Source organism: Trichosurus vulpecula, chromosome 8, assembly GCF_011100635.1.
Source record: "Trichosurus vulpecula isolate mTriVul1 chromosome 8, mTriVul1.pri, whole genome shotgun sequence".
In the NCBI taxonomy this organism is placed as follows: domain Eukaryota; kingdom Metazoa; phylum Chordata; class Mammalia; order Diprotodontia; family Phalangeridae; genus Trichosurus; species Trichosurus vulpecula.
This window is the reverse complement of record NC_050580.1, coordinates 24,448,665-24,467,481: the sequence shown is the minus strand read 5'-3', so window position 1 is coordinate 24,467,481 and position 18,817 is coordinate 24,448,665. Positions and strand designations below refer to the sequence as shown.

Below are 18,817 nucleotides of genomic sequence, written 5' to 3'. Positions count from 1 at the left end.
ATGAAAGACACTCCCTGAAAAACTGTCTCTTTGATCTTAACAAAAATTGCTTGGAAAACTCAAGCAGAAATAGTAGAAAATACACTTGCAAAACACACACACACACACACACACACACACACACACACACACACACACAAAAGACACATTGCCGTATGGGGAAAAATGCTGAAGACAGGGCTCATTTTTCTGTGTTCTCCATTAATATTTACAAGGCAATATTTCTGAATGTTCTTTGGTTAGAGATTTGTTCTATTGGTCTGGTTTGAATCTTGAATCAGTAGTGAGGAAAAGGTTCGTCAACTTTGTAGAACTTCAGGATTACACAAAGAGATGGGTCTGAATCTCCTGTTACAGAGCTCTCATGTGCTCCCACACCCACAGCCTAGACTGGGTCCCCAAAGGCACGAAGGATTATTGAAGCCCCAAAATGTAGATTCACTGTTGGAAGGGACCTCACAGGTCATTTAACCCAACCTCCCACCAAGACTTCGATGATGAGGAAGGTAAGATGAAGAGAGAAGAGGGACTGGTGCTCATTATGGGAATGGTTTTTGGCTGCCATGTCATACCATAGTCTCAAATGAAGCCGGCAGTCCATTAAGCCTTTAATATTTTTTCACTGTTACTTACCCATACTTCTCCCATCCTACATATTTGCAATTGATTTTTTGAACCCAAGTGATCAGCTTTACATTTTTTCCCCAAATCACTTCATTTTATTAGATTAAATTCAAGGTTCTAGGCTGTCAAATTCTGTTTGGCTCCTGACTCTGTCATTTAATATGCTAGCTCTCCCTCTCAGATTTATGTCATCTCTGCATTTGTCTGAAACATTAAAAAATGTCGAGGGGCATAGGGCTAAGGACAGATCCCTAGAAAACTCCTCTCCACTGCTAATCTCTCTCAATGTCAATAGAAACGCATTGATGATCTCCCTTCAGGAGTCATTTGATCTTGAGCAGATCTGCGTAGCCTGCATCCCTCCACTCTGTCTACTGAGATACTACAGAATGTTGTACTTTTCTATGGTATCCTTGACTTGCTAAGGACCAGCACCCCCACCCCCACCCAGCCCTGGTTTTTCAGGTTTATTTTTATAGCTTTGGTCAGCTTGGAGAAAACGTTGCTGTTTAGTTGTTTCAGTCATGTCTGATTCTTTGTGACCCCATTTGGGGTTTTCTTGGCAGAACACTGAAGTGTTTTGCCATTTTCTTCTCCAGCTTATTTTACAGATGAGGAAACTGAGGCAAACAAGGTTAAGTGACACGCCCAGGGTCAAACAGTTACTATCTGAGGTCAGATTTGAACTCAGGTCTTCCTGACTCTAGGCCAGGCACTTGATCCACTCCAGCACTGCTTGGCCACCCCATTGGCTTCCATTTCATCTTCAGTTATAGAATTCTAGATTTAGATCCCTAAGGGACTTTTGAGGCCATTTAGTACTACCCTCATATTTTACAGGTGAGGAAACTGAGGTTCACAGAGGTTAGGTGACCCTCCAAAGGTCATACCTATAAATATCACTTGAGTTGCTTCCATATTGGTGAAGGCAAGAAGAGAGAAGGGAGAGGAGCAAGGAGGGGAGAAAAAGAGAGAGAAGGAAGAAGAAGGAAGAAGAAAAGCAAGCATTTTTGGGAGGTAGTTTAGTACAGGAAGAGCTATGTTGCAGCCCGGCATTAGACACTTACAAGTTGTGTGACTATGGGCAAATCTCTTCAGCTCTCCAAGACTCAGCTTTCTCTTGTACAAAATGGGGATAGTAGCACTCATTGCACCCACATGAAACTCACAGGGCTGTCATGGGGCTCGACTGCACTAATGTACAACAGGCTACCTGCCAAATGTCAGGTATTATTATCATGCAGTTAAGCTTTATCTTCATAATGCCAACCTTCTATGCAGACCAGCGCTGCTGCTACCATCATTTCAGTTAAACAGATGTGATAAAAATGACCGTCAAAATGGTGAATAACTAGAACGCTGGAAGGAAATATATTGTAATTTTGAAGCAGATTTTTTAAATGCAACCTTTCCCCCCACTGTGCAACTGCTGATATAAACTACAGGGTGCCTGACTTTAAAGAAAAGGGAAAGGGAACATTTCTGAACAAAGACTAGAGAACAGATAGTTTTGTGGAATTATAGATTTAGAGCTGCGAGGGACCCAAGGGGTCATTAGGTCAACCCTCTCATTTTTTAGGTCAGGAAACGTTTGCAAATGGAGGTGACTTATCTAAAGTCATTCAGTGAGTGACAGGACCAGAATTAAACCCCAAGCCTCAGAGAGCAGATCCAGCCCTCCTTTCCCCATGGCACACTGTCCCCCATTTCTCTAGGTGACTGAATGATATGCATGTTATTCTCTCACCTCCACCACCCCCATGCTTTATGTTTCAGACAAACCAGACTATTCACTGTTCCCCAGACACCACACATGCATTATCTATCATCTCCATGCCTTGTATAAGCAGTGAGGTGGTACAGCAGCTAAGAGTGTTGGCTTTGGAGTTAGATGCTCACTAGATAGTTGAATGACCCAAGACCACCACTCATCCTCTCTCAGCCTCAGTTTCACCATCTGAAAAGGGGGCACAATAATGGCCTCCACTTTGCAGGGTTGTTACGAGTCCTTTGCAAACCTTAAAACATGATGTAAATGCCTGGTGTTCTTCTTATTCTAGGCTGATCCCCATGTAGGGAATGCTCCTTCTCCTCATTTCAGCCTCTTAGAACCTCTATGACCCTTCAAGGCTTGGCTTAGAAGAGGCTTTGCCTGTCCTTGTTTTTTAGACCCTTAATTACTTTGTGTTATTTCGCATATTATTTGTCTTTGTGTGTACACTTTGGTTCTCCCCCAGGAGACGGCAAGCTCTTTGAGGGGAAGGAATATTTCAGTGTTTTGCCTTTGTGTGCCCAGCATAGTTCCTGGTACCTAGTAGCTACTTAATAAAAGTTAAATTGGATTGAATTTCAACAATTGTGGAAGTGGAGGCTGAACAATGGTAAGCAAAGGAAGCCCTCTATAAATTCAAAACAAGAACATCCCAGCTAAGAGTGGGGAACAATTGTCCCCAACTGTCCTTACTTAGGCGTCCTAAGATTAAGAAAAAAATCTCTAAATGACAAAGTCATATCTATTGAAGAAAAGTCTTCTGTGTTCATTTACTGCCCACCCCTTGCTCTTATCCCTGGGCCTTGGAGTCACAGAACATTGCAGCTGCAAAAGACCTCCGAGGCCAAAGACTCATCCCATTTCTCAGAGAGAATGTCTTCCACAATGTACCAGAACAGTGCGTTATTTAAACCTCCTACCTCCCAAGGAAGCCCATTCTAACCGTGGACAGCTCTCTCTGGTCAGAAATCGCCCTTGAGCCCAAGGTTGGCCCTCTCCCACTCCCAGCTTCTCCATTTCCATACAGGAGTTGGGAACACATCCGAACACCTTCTATTGTCCCTAGAAATCTTGACCATATTTGTAACCTCCCTGCCAGGAAATCTGTCTCAGAGCCTTGTTCTTGTTTCGGGGAAGGTGGAAGGTGAATGAGATCATCACATTATTTGCAATACTGCAAGGGAACGGTATTTTAGAACAGGACAAGAATGGCGCATGATCTAAATGGCTGATTAAGTGGAATCACAAATTCAGTGGAGTCTGCACAGCATCATGAAATTGGGGAGGGTGTCAAAGGCAGACAGAAATGGGGTCACTAATCTGCACATACAGATCCCTGGAGGCTGCATATTGACAGTTTGAAAATGGAACATTACCTATGCTTTTACCCATTTTGTTAAATATTTCTTAATTACATTTTAATCTGGTTCAGGCAGCATTTGAGAGTGATGAGGGCTGCATGTGGCCTGTGGGCAGTGCGTTTTATCCCTCTGAGGTAGGGTATCCTAGGGAAAAGTATCACAGAAAGATAGCCCCTGCTCTCAAGGCATTCTCCATCTAGGTGGCTGGATGGCTGGAGCTAGAGTACACCAGACCTAAGGTCTGCTTCATCTCTAAGCTCTATACACATTTAGGAGAATGGCACAAGACCACCCAGAATTGCATGCTAAATGATCCAAGTGAATATAGGGGTTCAGAGAGAGGGAGAGAGAGAAAGGAGGAATCAGTACAAGTTAGAGTAAACTCATACAATGTTCCAGATGAAGCCGACATTAGGGATCAGCTTGTCCAGTCCCCATAGCCAGAGCTAGCATGAGGTGCTTTGGTTCCAGGGTGCCAACATCCAGGAAGGATGTGCTTCTCCTTGGGTGGGGTGGTGGGGTACAGAGTAAGGTGATTGCTGTCCTTTATCCCATCCCAACCCATGGAGACCTTGGGCAGCATAGGATCAAGAAGTGGGAGTTGGGCATGAACAGAAAGAGGAGCAGAGACAGTGGTATAAACCAGTCCATATCCCAACCACATTTTTAACTATCTGAGAGAAGGATCTGTGCTTCCCTCTCTCCCTGCTCCCTCCCATAGTCCCTCAGAGCTAGGAACAGTGCCCTGCATAGAGTAAACACTCATTATACACTCGTGGATGATTATGATAATAGTTGATATATTTCCTGTCAAACAAACAATTTATTCTCATGCTTATGTCTCCCACTCCCACCCCTATACCCCGACCTTGAGCTCCATCACCTGGAACCTGGGCTCATAATTCCTATTAAGATCTTTGGGCTTATTTCATTCTTTCATCCTGGGCAATGTCCATTCACCATGGCAAGCAAGTTTCTACCTCTTATCCCTTTAGTCTCTGTGATTCAGAACTATCCATCTGCTTTCTAGGTGAGAACACACTTCAGCCTTGGCCTTCTCTGGTCCCTACCCTCTGGTGCGCTCCCTTTCTACTCTCTCCTCTGGGAACCCTCCTCTATAGCTGACCAATCCCCATTCATCATGGCTTTCTTCCTCCCACACTCCTTCTCTTCTCTGATGTTGCTCTCCCCATTTCAACGACTGACGCCACTCCCTCTCCCGGCTTCCTGTCCAAGGCTGGCTGTTGTGCTCACACCTCCTCACAGAAGGTCAGCAGGCTGCAGTGGCTGCCCATGGCCTCCATCAAAGCCCCTCTCCCCCACCATCCCTTAGCAGCTACTGCTCGTCTGAAGCTGACTCCATCCTGTCCTGCCCCTTGTTACTGTTCATCAATGGACCTCCAGGTCATTCCTCCCCAAAACTTAAGAGTCAGGTAGTTGGGACAGTAGATCACTTGCTGGACCTAGAGTTAGGAAAACTCAAATTCAAATCCTGCCTCAGACACTTAGTGGCAGTGTGGCCCTAGGCAAGTAACTTAACATCTCTCTCTGCCTCACCTATAAAATGAAGATTAATAGCATCCCCCATCTCCCCTGGATGAGATGAAATGACATTTGTAAAAGTGCCACAGAACACCTTTTATTGTCTGTTATTGTCATTATTAGCTATTCTTATTGGGGACCTGGTGTATGGTCTTCTTCTCCATCCTGATCGCCATCTCTTCTGGCATCTTCAGATGACTTTGTCCCAGGAACAAGATTCCTAGCTATGGGTGTTTTACCCCTACCTCTTCCCCTCCATTTTTACAAACAATGGGATGACAGATTTCAAGCTGGAAGAGATCTTGGAGGTCATCTATTGCAACCTCATTTTACACATGAGAAAATTGATACCCGGAGAGGGGAAGAGTTGGTAATGGCAGCATGGTGGTGTGGATAGTGCCCCGGACTTGGAATAAGGACGTTTTTGTTGTTTAGTCTTTTCAATTGTGTTTGATTCTTCCACTTGTAGTTTTCTTGGCAAAGATACTACCGTGGTTTGCCATTTTCTTCTCCAGATCATTTTGCAGATGAGGAAACTGAGGCAAGCAGGGTGAAGAGACTTGCCCAGGATCACACAGCTAGTAAGTGTCTGAGGCTGGATTTGAACTCAGGTCTTTCTGACTCCAGACCTGATATTCTAACCATTGTGCCACCTAGCTGCCTTGAATAAGGAAGATCTGGGTTCAGAACTGAATTCAAACATATATTTGCTGTGTAAGCCTGAAGAAGTCACTTAACATTTCAGTGTCTCGGTTTCTTGACATGTAAGATGGGGAGATTAAATCTGATGACCTCTAATATCCCATCCCAAATTAAATTTAGGAACCTATGATCCTATTTAGTGATTTTTCCAAGTTGTACAGGTATTAAGTGGATTTGAACCCAGGACTTTTGCCTCTAATTTCAGGGTTTTTTCCACTGGATCACACTACTGGAAGAAGATGGATTTGAGTCTGTCAAATTTGGATAGGAAGGGAGAAAATATGAAAATAAAAAGAGTCTCCCTTTTAATATGGAACTTTTTAGGGAGAGTAACCCAGAATTCTATAGATGATAATAACAAGGCTCTCAAGAGAATAGAATACACTTTCAAGGAGGGGGGGGGTTGCTGAGAGACAGTGGTGGAGGGAGGGTCTCAAAGAGACTTTGATTAGAGCCTACCTTGGAAGGGGCCATCGAGGGCATCTAGTTCACCCCATCTCACATTTTTTAAGAGAGGAAACAGTGCTGAGAAATACAGTGCTTTCCCCAAGGTTATACAATAGCCCATAAGGGGCAGGATTGGCATTTGAACCCATGCCCCCTGATTCCAAATCCAGCCCCAGGCCCCTTTCCTTGCCTGGTTTTGTTTGCTGACAGCAGACTGACAACAGACAGGCTCGATCTGTTTTTTTTTTTAAACACTGCCCCAACAAATGAACCACATGCCATCCACAAAACTCACTGCTGAGAGGGCTGGCTTTCTCAATCCCGAGCTCCTCTGATACCATTATTCTTTTCCCAAACTACTAGTTGGTTATATTAATACTTGAGTAATCATGACAAGAATTTGCTCTAAGCCTTTAAAGAACCCAGATGCTAATCAGTATGCATTAAGAGATCCAGCTTAATTGGTTCCATCCAGATAAATTACTTACCTCCGTTCCTATCACAATTTCATCCCTGGGAGAGAAGAAGAGAAATTCATACAGCTTATAGTGTTGAAATAAGCTGAAATACAAAATAAATGGGGAACTGCAGTCAATTTCGTTTGTCAAGTACACATCCACAGGTAATGATTATATTAGCAGTCTGTCAAGGTGACCAGGAGAAACATGCTAATCACTGACGGTTATGGCCCTATTCCCTCATTGTAGATAAAATTGTCCATAAAGGCTAAGACTTTCAAGGGTTTTTAAAATGACATGGTGTTTGAAAATGTGATGTAGCATTTAAAATCATGTCATTAATTCCATCTGAAAAATTAAGAAACTAGAATTATTTAAGAATTATTAGATATTGTCTTTTTAAGTGTTATTGGCCTGGAAGGGCCCTCCAAATGGCAGTACTGCTGAGTAATGGGTGCCTCCCACCTTGTAACTCTGTTGGGTTTGCCCCATCCTGAAGTCACAGAGTTGGAGGACTACACGGAATCTCTGGGTAGGAAGGGTCCTCAGAGGCCATCTGGTCTAATCCGTATCTGAACAGAAATTCCCTCGATGGTAAGTGGCCATTTTATGACTTGGAGTCCAAACATGGCATTCCTTTCTGAGGCAGTACCTTCTAATTTGGGGAGGTTTTCATCACTAGGAAGTTCTTCCTTACCTTAGGCCTGAACTAACTTCCTGCTACCTTCCACTGAAATATTTCTCCCAACTCTTCCCTCTGGGACTGAAGAGAAGAAATCCAACTCCTCTCCCATGTGAAAGCCCCACTCACTGGAGCTAGCTATGCCGTTTTCCTGGGTTCCAATATTGTTTAATTTCTCCTGCGGTTTTCCGTAATTCCATTCAATTCAGTTCAGGTCATTTCAATTCAAATGGTATTTATTAAGTGTCTGCTGTGAGCAAGGTAATGTGCCAGGTGCTATGGATGCCATTTTGTGCAACATCATCTATTGAGAATGAATAAGGCATCAAGACACCTGCTGCTCAACACACGTCAAGCTTCCGACGAAGTGCCCTAGCACAGAAAAAATCAGAAATTTCACCAAGTGGCTAAGTTCAGACCAAAAAAAAAATAGTCTTTGCTCTCAATGAGCTTATTTTCTAATGCAAAACGGATTAGGATGAAATCCATCATCAATTTCATGTCACCTTTTTTTTTTCCTTTTAAAGATGAACTTGAATGTAGTTAAACTAATTTTCGTGGGGTATATTGGATGAATGTAGCAGAAAAGAAGGAATGATTAATGAGTCTGTTTTGTTCCTTCCTTCAAACCTAAAAGCCGAGTAGCTCCGACAATATCAAAGGTTGGGAGGGTCCCCCAAACAAATGATACCATTGCTGAAACGATGATTCTCAGTGACACCTCATCGGAGACGGGGAAGCTGCCGAAACGTTGAGCTCTAATATCCTGTTTGTGGTAATATTTGAATTTCTTTAATTCTCTTCCTGCTGGTTGGGAAAATTAATAGTCTCATAATCTCCAAAAATGCCCGAGAACAAAAAAAAATCTTAGTGGTTTCTGTTTCACTCTGGTGCCTTTTGCTATTTAAGAAAATTGATTTTAATATAACTGAGAAATTAACATTTAAAATGTAGCTACTGAGCATGTATAATAATGGCTTTTGCTGAAAGTTGTAATGGATCAAAGTTTCAATGCATTTGAAATCAATGGAGAAATCCTCAGGCAGCTGGGTTTCTCAGAGTTCCATTAGGAGCTGATCTCTCTACTAACATAACCCATTTAATTTAATTCCAGTCTATTCAACAATCCATTTATTAAGGGCCTACTATGTGCAAGGCCCTGGGGATGTGAAAGTATAAAAAGTTGCAGCTCATAATCAGAGAAAGGATATAAGATGTAGGACCAGTAAGCAAAGAACTGCAATGCAAATGAGGACATAATCAACGTAAAAGAGAAATCCAGAGTATTTTTGAAGAAACTGTGAAGGGATGGGGGATGTCTGGACTTGCTTGTGATATGGTACGTGAGTCTGCATTCACTATTTTATCATGCTAGTATGTATTAGCGTGCACTTCTTGGCTGCTTCTAAATTGTCTGGTACAAGCGGGATTCTACACAAGCTCCCACACTTCCACGCCTTAGGGTGAAGGAGCTAGAAGACTTGGCACTGTAGTCAGGGGACCCGGATTTAAATCCCCCTCTGACACTTCTTCATGTGTGACCTTGGGCAAGCCACTTATTTTCCATGGGTCTCCATGTCACCATCTGTAAAGTGAGGAGGTTGGAACACCTGGTCCTCGAGGACCCTTCCAGCTGTAAATCTACGATCAAGCCTGTGTGATTTCCTGGGTATGATCTCACTGCTCATTGAGCCTTTATAGACGGTGGCCATGAGTTGTGGTGGATTGAGGCAGCATGGAGAAATGGGTTGGAGTTGGAATCAGAAAGACCTGGATTCAAATCTTGCCTCAAATACTAGTTGTGTGACTATAGGTAAGTCCTTAAACCACTCAGTGCCTCAGTTTCCTTATTTATAAAATGAAGGGAGTGGATTTGTTGACCTCTAAGGTCCCACTATAGCTGGAATACAGTGCTCAGTTGGGAGGGTCTCACTGTAGAGTAGACAATGATAAGCTAGAGGGAGACCACGATGGTGAACAAGGGCCTCGGATCTATGCTAAATTGTTATTGTTTGTTCTTTGTTTTGATGAGGACCACTCGCATCATGGGGTGATGGCTTGACTCAAACATGAATAGGATTTAAGTGAGGCAGAGTTGCATAAAGTCATCAGCCTCACTCTCTTTTCCAGAGTCATCTAAGTCCAGTGGCAGGCCAAAAGTCAAGATGACTGGAGGTGGTCCAGGATGCAGTGGGTAATCTTGGCCTCTTGGATGTCTAAGCATGCTTCAGAGCCTGCTCTAGCCACCTTCATGGCCATTGGAACAAATTGTTCTCATCCGCCCATTTCACCAGGGGAAGTCTTCACATGCTTGGGGTGGACATCTTCCTAGCTCACCAATGAGTTTGAGGCCTCTGGGTTACTCTCAGCCTGGTTTAGCCCATCAGTAGAGGGCTTTACTGAAGTGTGGCTGCTAAATGAGTACTGGTTAAAAGACCTGGGAATGTTTAGCTTAGAGAAGAGAAGGATCAGGGGAAGACAACAGCTGTCCTCATGTTTTTGAAGGGTGTCAGGTGAAATAAGTTTTATTTCTTCCACTTGGTCCCTGGAGACAAGACCGGGGACAAGAAGTGGATGCATATTTCAGCTCTGTGTAAGGAAGATAAGTCAATGATTTGGGAGGTTATTTGGAGCCCTTCCCTCCACTGGCCCAGTTCATGGTCATTTATATCACACAGTCTTAAAATGTTGTCCAAGGCTCATAAAGGTTAAATGGCTTGTCACACAGTCACACAACTCACTAATTAGGCACCAGAGGCAGAATTTGATCCTTGGTCGTCCTGGCTCTATGCCCATCACCCTATCCTCTACATAGCTCCCTGAAATCAGTCTTACTTTTCAGTAAGATAGAGCGAAATGGGCTTCCCTGGGAGATTGTGGATTCCACCACTGGAGGAGTGAGAGCAGAGGATGGATGGTCGTTTTCTCTTTGTCAGGTGGTCTGGATCAGTGATGTCAAACTCAAATAGAAATGATGCCTCTGGGTGCATATTATCTTAGAAAACCACAAATTAACATTATCTATGTTGTATTACATATTTCTTTATTTTATTAAACTTTCCCAATTACATTTTAACCTGGTTCTGGCTGCACTCAATCTTGGGGTTGTGAGGTTGACACCCCTGGATAGTCCCTGAGACCCCTTCCATCTCAGAGAGTCTATGGAAGTACCCCTGAAACAACATCAAATATTCAAGAAGAGATAGACCTAAAAATATCCTGGTGTGTTTTAGCATAAGAGGAACTTTAGAAAATGCCATCTTACCATAATCACATTTTAGAGATGTTAAGTTAGCTGAAACTTTGCATTTCCTGACTTTGTTTGTTAGGTGGTAAATCTATGTACGCTGATGTATAAAAATAAAAAGTTGGCATTGTCCAAAGTTGCTTAAAGGCATTATTTTATCTCATAGGCCATTTTCCAAGGCCCTTTCTTCAGGGTTGGAATAGCTTTGGCAAAGGAAGAATACCTCATCTTCAGGTAATCGATGATCTCATTGGCTTGTTGTACATTAAAGACATTCACGTAGGGCTTATCTATGGGATTCGGTCCAATTTCAGCCATTATTTCGCCCAGAAACTTTATGCTGTCTTCCAGGGATGCATGTAGGGCTGAAATGAAATACAAAGACATGAAAAGTAAGTGTAATTATGATGGATGCTTTCTTGGCACTCAAGACCCACTCAGAGTGCAAAAAAGTGCTTTCAGAGCTCTTTAAAATGCAGCGTTTCCAAAGACAGATAGAGCAAATATTGTTGCCTAAATTCCTTCCTTGAAAGCAGTCATCAACCCTAGCAACTGAGAGCTATTTACACAAATAGTTGCACAATGATGCCTGCGGCATTTAAGCACAGTTTTGACTTTTACTTAATTTTTTTTCTCATTCATCCTATTTAATAATGTTATTCAAGCTTTTAAACATTGGGATGATTTCCCAGCACACTTCACTGCAATTGAATTCTTGGAATGGTGGTGGTAGCAGTGGACAGTATCCTGAACTTGGAGTAAGCAAGACTACAGTTTAAAATCTGCCTCAGACACTTGCTCTGAGCAAATCACTTAAACTCTTAGCCTCAGTTTCCTCATCTGTAATATAAGGATATTAGGAGGGTTGTTGTGAGAATTAAGTGAGGAAGGCAAATTTCAACCAATAAAGTGACAATTTCTCACAATTTATCCATTGTTCTAGACCCTTAGTCCCCCACCTCTTACCATTCAGAGAGAGGTATGTTCCAGAACATAATACTGTGATAGATTTAGACCTGGAAGGAACCTCAAAGATCATTTAGTTCAACCTTCTCATTTTACATATGAGGAAACCCACAAGAAAGATAAATTGATTTGCCCAGGTTCACATAGCTAGTGTTAGATGTGGGATGTTAACTCTACTCCTGACTCCAAGTTCAAGGCTCTATTCACTGTTAAATATTACTTCTCATTTTCCTTGGAAACAAGATTGGTCATTGCAATAAACCTGAATTTGAAGCATCTTGGTATTGTTTTTATTGATATTGTATATAGCACATACTTAAATAGCTCTCTAAAGTGTGCAGCTTGGGTGGAGCCAAGATAAGACAGGAACTCACCTGAACTCTCCCAAATTAACCTCCAAACAACTACAAAATGCTGCCTCAAAACCAACAAAAAAGATGTAGTGAAATAATTTTCCAGGCCAAGACAACATAGAAGGTCAACAGTAAAGGTTTGCATCACTCAGATAAAAGGAGAGTGTAGTCCAGTGCAGGTGGCTTCCAAGGAAGCCAGAAGCAGGCTGTATCTCAGCAAGTCAGCAGGACCTCCAGCCTTGGCACAGGTCAATAGTGAGGCCCTGGGGCTTTGGTGCCCTGGAACAACAGGTCAGGGGCATAGCAGGCCAGTGGCACAGCAGGCTACCAACAGAGTAGGTCAGCTGCAAGATCTTGAATGCCCAGAGTAGCAGGCCAGAGGCTAGGCCCCAGGACCCTGGCACAAGAAACTTGGTGCACCCCAGGAGCAAAGCCCAACTTTAAAAGTCATTAAATAGGCTGGAAAATGAACAAAAAACAATTAAAAAGAATCTGACCATAGAATATTACTATGGCAATAGGAAAGATCAAAACAGAAATTCAGAAGAGGACAACAATGTCAAAATGCCTATATGCAAAGCCTCAAAGAAAAATGTGAATTAGTCTCAGGCCCCAAAAAACTCATGGAAGAGATCAAAAAGATTTTAAAAACAAACAAGACAGTTAGAAGAAAAATTGGGAAAAAAATGAGAGTGATTCAAGAGAATAGTCAAGAGTTTGGTAAAAGAAGCACAAAAAATGGGAAGAGATGTACAAAAATTTGCTGCAGAAAACACCTCCTTAAAAAGTAGAACTGGCCAAATGCTAATTCCTTAAAAATTAGAATTGGGCAAGTGGAAGCTAATGACTCCATGAGACACCAAGAAACAATAAAACAAAAATCAAAAGAATGAAAAAATAGAATAGAGAATGTGAAATATCTCATTGGAAAAACAACTGACCTAGAGAATAGATCCAGGAGAGATAATTTAAGAATTATTGGGCTACCTGAAAGCCATGATAAAAAAAGAGTGTGGAAAACATATTTCAAGAAATTATCAAGGAAATCTGCCTTGATAGCCTAGAACCAGAGGGTAAAATAGAAATTGAAGGAACCCACTGATTACCTTCTGAAAAAGTTCCCAAAATGAAAACTCCCAGTAATATTATAGCCAAATTCCAGAACCCCCTGGTCTGCAAACAGCCAGAAAGAAACCATTCAAATATGGAGGCACAGTCAGGATTGCATGGCATTTAGCAGTTCCTACATCAGAGGACCAGAAGGCTTGTGAAATTGACCATAATCCTTTAGGGGAAAAATGGATATTCAATGAAATAGAGGACTTTCAAGAATTCCTGATGAAAAAGTCAGAGATGAACAGAGAATTTGATTTTCAAATATAAGAATAAAGAGAAGCATAAAAAGGTAAATAGGAAAGAGAAAACAAGGGATTTAATAAGGTTAAAATGTTTACATCCCTCCATGGGAAGATGATACTTGTAACTCTTAAGAATTTTATCACTATTAGATCAGTTAGAAGGAGTATACATAGACATAGGGTGCAGGTATGAGTTGACTTTTATGGGATGACAGCTAAAAAATTCAAAAACAAAATTAAGGGATGAGAAAGAGGATTATACTGGGAGAAAAGAGAAAGGAGAGATAGAATCAGGTAAATTATCTTATATGAAGAGGCACAAGAGACCTATTACAGTGGAGGGAAAGATGGGGGTAGGTGGGCATAACTTGAAGCTTACTCTCATCATAATTGGTTCAAACAGGAAATAACATATACACTCAGTTGGGTATAGAAATCTATCTTACCCTGAAATAGAAGAGGAGGGGAATAAGAGAAGTGAGTGGGGGACTGATAGAAGGGAAGCTGGATTGGAGAAGGCTATAGACACCAAAACACTGGTGAGGAGGAACAAGGTGAAAGAAAAGAGAGAGAAAAGGATAAAGAGGGGAAAATAGGATGGAGGGAAATGCACAGTTAGTAATCATAACTCTGAATGTGAATGGGATGTTCTCACTCATAAAACAGAGGCAGATAGCAGAGTGGATTAAAAACCAGAATCCTACAATATCGTTGTTTACGAGGGACACGTTTGAAGCAGAAAGATATCTGTAAAGTAAAGGTAAGGAGCATAATCTATTATGCTTCTGCTGAAGTATAAAAAGCAGGGGTAGAAATCAAAATCTCAGACAAAGCAAAATCGACAATAGATCTAATTAAAAGAGACAAGGAAGGAAGCTATATTTTGCTTAAAGATACTATAAACAATGAAGTAGTAACAACACAAAATGTATATGCACCAAATGGTATAGCATCCACATTTTTAAAGAAGTTAAATTAGTTCCAGGAGGAAATGGACAGTAAAACTATACTAGTAAGGGACCTCAACTTTCCCCTCTCAGAACTAGGTTGATCTAACCAAAAAAAAGGAAAGATGGTAGGAAGGGGAATAGAACTTTAGAAAAATTAGATATGATAGACCTCTTGAGAAAATTGAATGGGGATACAAAAGAATGTACTTTTTCTTAGTGGTACATGGTACCTACACAAAAATTGACCAAATATTAGAGCAGAAAAACCTCACAATCAAATGCAGAAAGGCAGAAGTATTAAATGCATCCTTTTCAGATCATAATGCAACAAAAATTTCATTCAATAAAGGGTAGTAGAAAGACATTAAAAAATAATCGGAAAGTAAGCTAATGCTAAAAATGTGTTGGTCAAAGAACAAATCATAGAAATAATTTCATTAAAGAGAATAACAACAATGAAACAGCATGCTAAAATTTATGCAATGCAGCCAAGGCAGTACTTAGGGGAAAATTTATATCCTTAAATGTTTAACTCAATAAAATAGAGAAGGAGAAGATCAATGAATTGGGCATGCAACTGAAAAAAAGCTAGAAAAAGAACCAATTAAAAATCCTCAATTAAACACCAAATTGGAAATCCTGAAAATCAAAGGAAAGATTAATAAAATTGAAACTAAGAAAACCATTGAACCAAAAAATAAAACTAGGAGTTGTTTTTATTAAAAAAACCAATAAAATTGATAAGCAATTGATTAATTTTATCTAAAAAGGAAAGAAAACAAATTAACAGTATCAAAAATGGAAAGGGTGAATCCACCACCAAATGAAAAGGAAATCAAAGAAATTATTAGGAGCTATTTTGCTCTCAGTAAAATGAATATTTATAAAAATATCAATTGCCCAGATTAACAGAAGGGAAAATAGAATACTTCAATAAAACCATTTTAGAAAAAGAAAGTGAATAAGCCATCAATGGCCACCCTAAGAAAAATCCCCCCAGAGCCAGATGGATTCACAAGTGAATTCAAATTTAGAAGAATACAATTCATTCATCAATTGATAAATGGTCCAAGGATGTGAACGAACATTTAAAGAACAATTAATTCTGATACTACATCAGCTATGTAGAAAAATGGGTGAAGAAGGAAACCTACCAAATTTCTTTTTATAACACAGATATGGTGCTGATATCTAAACCAAGAAGATTCAGAACAGGGAAAGGAGACTGTAGATCAATTTCTCTATTAAATTTTGATGCAAAATTTTAAATAAAATGCTAGCAGGAGATTTATAGTGATGTATCATGAGGATCACACATTAAGAGCAGGTGTGATTTATACTGAGAATGAAGGGATGGTTCGATATTGGGGAAAGCTATCATCATACTTTACCATATCAATAACAAAGCCAATAGAAATCAGATGATTATCTCAATAGATGCATAAAAAGATTTTGACAAAATGCAGTACCCATTCCTATTAAAAAACATTAGAGGGCACAAGAATAAGTGGAGCTTTCCATAAAATGATAAGTAGTATCTAAAACCATTAGCAAGCTTTATTTGTAATGGGGATAAGCTAGAAGCCTTCCCAATAAGATCAGGGGTGAAACAAGGATGCCCATTATCACCACTATTATTCAATAATGAATTAGAGAAGAAAAAGAAATTGAAGGAATTGGAATAGACAATGAAGAAACAAAACTATCACTTTTTGCTGATGATATGATGCTATACTTAGAGCTTCCTAGAGAATAGACTAAATAGCTAATTGAAATAATTAACAACTTTAACAAAAGTGCAGGATATGAAACAAACCCACATAAATCATCAGCACTTTTATATATTACCAACAAAGTCCAGCAGCAAGAGATAGAGAAATTTGATTTAAAATAATTACAGACAATATAAAATACTTGGGAGTCTACATGCAAGATAAACCCAGGAACTCTGTGAACACAATTACAAAACACTTTTCACACAAATAAAGTCAGATCTAAACAACTGGAAAAATATCAATTACTCAAGGGTAGGCCAAACCAATATAACAAAAATGACAATTCTACCTAAATTAATTTACTTATTCAGTTCCATACCAATCAAACTACCAAAAATTATTTTATGGAGCTAGAAAAATCGCAACAAAACTCGTCTGGAAGAATAAAAGGTCAAGAATATCAAGGAAATCAGTTTTAAGAATGTGAAGGAAGATGGCCTAACCATATTCTATATCCATCTATATTATAAAGCAGTAATAATCAAAATTATCTGGCACTGGCTAAGAAATGAGATGGTAGGCCAGGGAATAGATTAGGTACACAAGACACAGTAGTAAATGTCATAGTAATCTACTATTTGAGAAACCCAACGACCCAAGCTTTGGGGGCAAGAACTCACTATTTGACAAAAACTGCTAGGAAAACTGGAAAGCAGTAGACGCTAACATCTCACATCATATACCAAAATAAGGTCAAAGTGGGAGCATAATTTTAACATAAAGTGTGATACCATAAGCAAATTAGGAAAGCAAGGAATGGTTTACTTGTCAGATCTATGGAGATGGGAAGAATTTAATGACCAAACAATAGAGAGAGAACATTATGAGATATAAAATGGATAATTATGATTGTATTAACTTAAAAAGGCTTTGCACAAATTAAAACCAATGTAAACAAAATTAGAAGAAAAGAAGAAATCTGGGAAATGATTTTTATGGTGTCTCTGATAAAGGTCCCATTTCTCAAATATGTAGAGTACTGAGTCAAATTTAGAAGAATACAGATCATTCCTCAATTGATAAATGGTCAAAGGATGAGAACGGGTAGTTTTTTAGACAAAAAAACAAAGCTATTATCATATGAAAAAATATTCTAAATCATTATCGATTAGAGAAATGCAAATTAAAACAACTCTGAGGTACCACTTCATACCTATTAGATTGGCTAATATGACAGAAAAGGATAATGATGCATTTGAGGAAATGTGGGACATTAATTTGTTGGTAGAGTTGTGACCTGATCCAACCATTCTCAGAGACATTTGGAACTGTGCCTAAAAGGCTATAAATCTATGCACAAAAAGGGAAAAGGACCTGTTTGTACAAAATTATTTATAGCACCTCTTTTTGTGGTGGCTAAGAGCTGGAAATTGAGGGGATGCTAATCAATTAGGAAATGGCTAAACAAGTTGTGGCATGATTATAATGGAATACTATTGTGCAATAAGAAATGATGAGCAGGTGGATTTCAGAAAAACCTGGAGAGACTTATATGAACCGATGCTGAGGGAAGTGAGTAGAACCAGAAGAACATTGTTCATGGTAACAGCAACACTGTACGATGACTAACTTTGACAGACTTAGCTCTTCTCAGCAGTGCAGGCATCTGAGACAACTTCAAAAGACTCATGATGGAAAATGCTATCCACATCCAGAAAAAGAACCATGAGTCTGAATACAAATTGAAGCATACTATTCTCTCTCTGTCTCTCTCTCTCTCTCTCTCTCTCTCTCTCTCTCTCTCTCTCTCTCTCTCTCTCTCATTTTCTCCCCCCCCCCATTGTTTTGTCCAAAGGACTTATGATGAAAAATGCTACCCATATCCCAAGAACGAACTTATGGAATCTGAAGGCAAATCAAAGCATACCATTTTCCACTTTATTTTGATTTTTTTTGTTTTTTTCTTCTTTCACAATATGACTAATATGGAATATGTTTTGCGTGATTGCACATGTATAACCTATATCAAACTGCTTACTATATCAGGGAAGGGGACAGGACTGGGGAGGGATGGAAAAAATTTGGAACTCATTTTTTTTAAAAAATCAATGTTTGTCTTTACGTGCAATTGGGAATAAAATAAAATATCATTTAAAATAAAGTTTGCAAAGCACTTTATAAGTACTACGTTATTTAATCATCCCAAGAACACTGAGAGGTAGGTGTTGTTATTATCCTAATTTTATAGATGCAGAAACTGAGGCAGACAGGAGTTAAAAGACTTGCCCAAGAATCACAGCTAAAAAGTGTATAAGGTAGGATTTGAACTCTGGTCTTCCTGACTCCAGCACTCTTTCCACTGTGGTGCCACTTTGGGTTCCACTCTTTTTGTGCTGCACTGCATTTCTCATGTGAAGTCTTTCTCATGGTACAATAATATTGCATTATATTCATACACTGTAATTTGTTGGCCATTCCCCAGTCAGTGGGTTCTCACCGACTTTGTTTCTGGCTTTAAAAAAACCATCCACTCCAAGGAATGTTGCTATGGGTATGTTGCCATATATGAACCTGTTCTTTTTGTCACTGACCTATTTTGGAGTACAGATACAATAGTTGGATCAGTGAATGTGGGCATTTT

General features: G+C 40.0%; 1 protein-coding gene across 1 annotated transcript in view; it reads right to left on the bottom strand.

Annotated features, from left to right (window-relative positions):
* CABCOCO1 (ciliary associated calcium binding coiled-coil 1) overlaps positions 1-18,817 on the bottom strand; it is a 180,517-nt gene that overhangs the window by 89,285 nt on the left and 72,415 nt on the right. Inside the window, exons 4-5 of the mRNA XM_036736955.1 lie at positions 11,058-11,199; positions 6,936-7,008 (exon numbers count right to left, since the gene is read on the bottom strand). Coding sequence (XP_036592850.1) covers positions 6,936-7,008; positions 11,058-11,199 — 215 coding nt within the window. The remainder of the gene's footprint in view (positions 1-6,935; positions 7,009-11,057; positions 11,200-18,817) is intronic.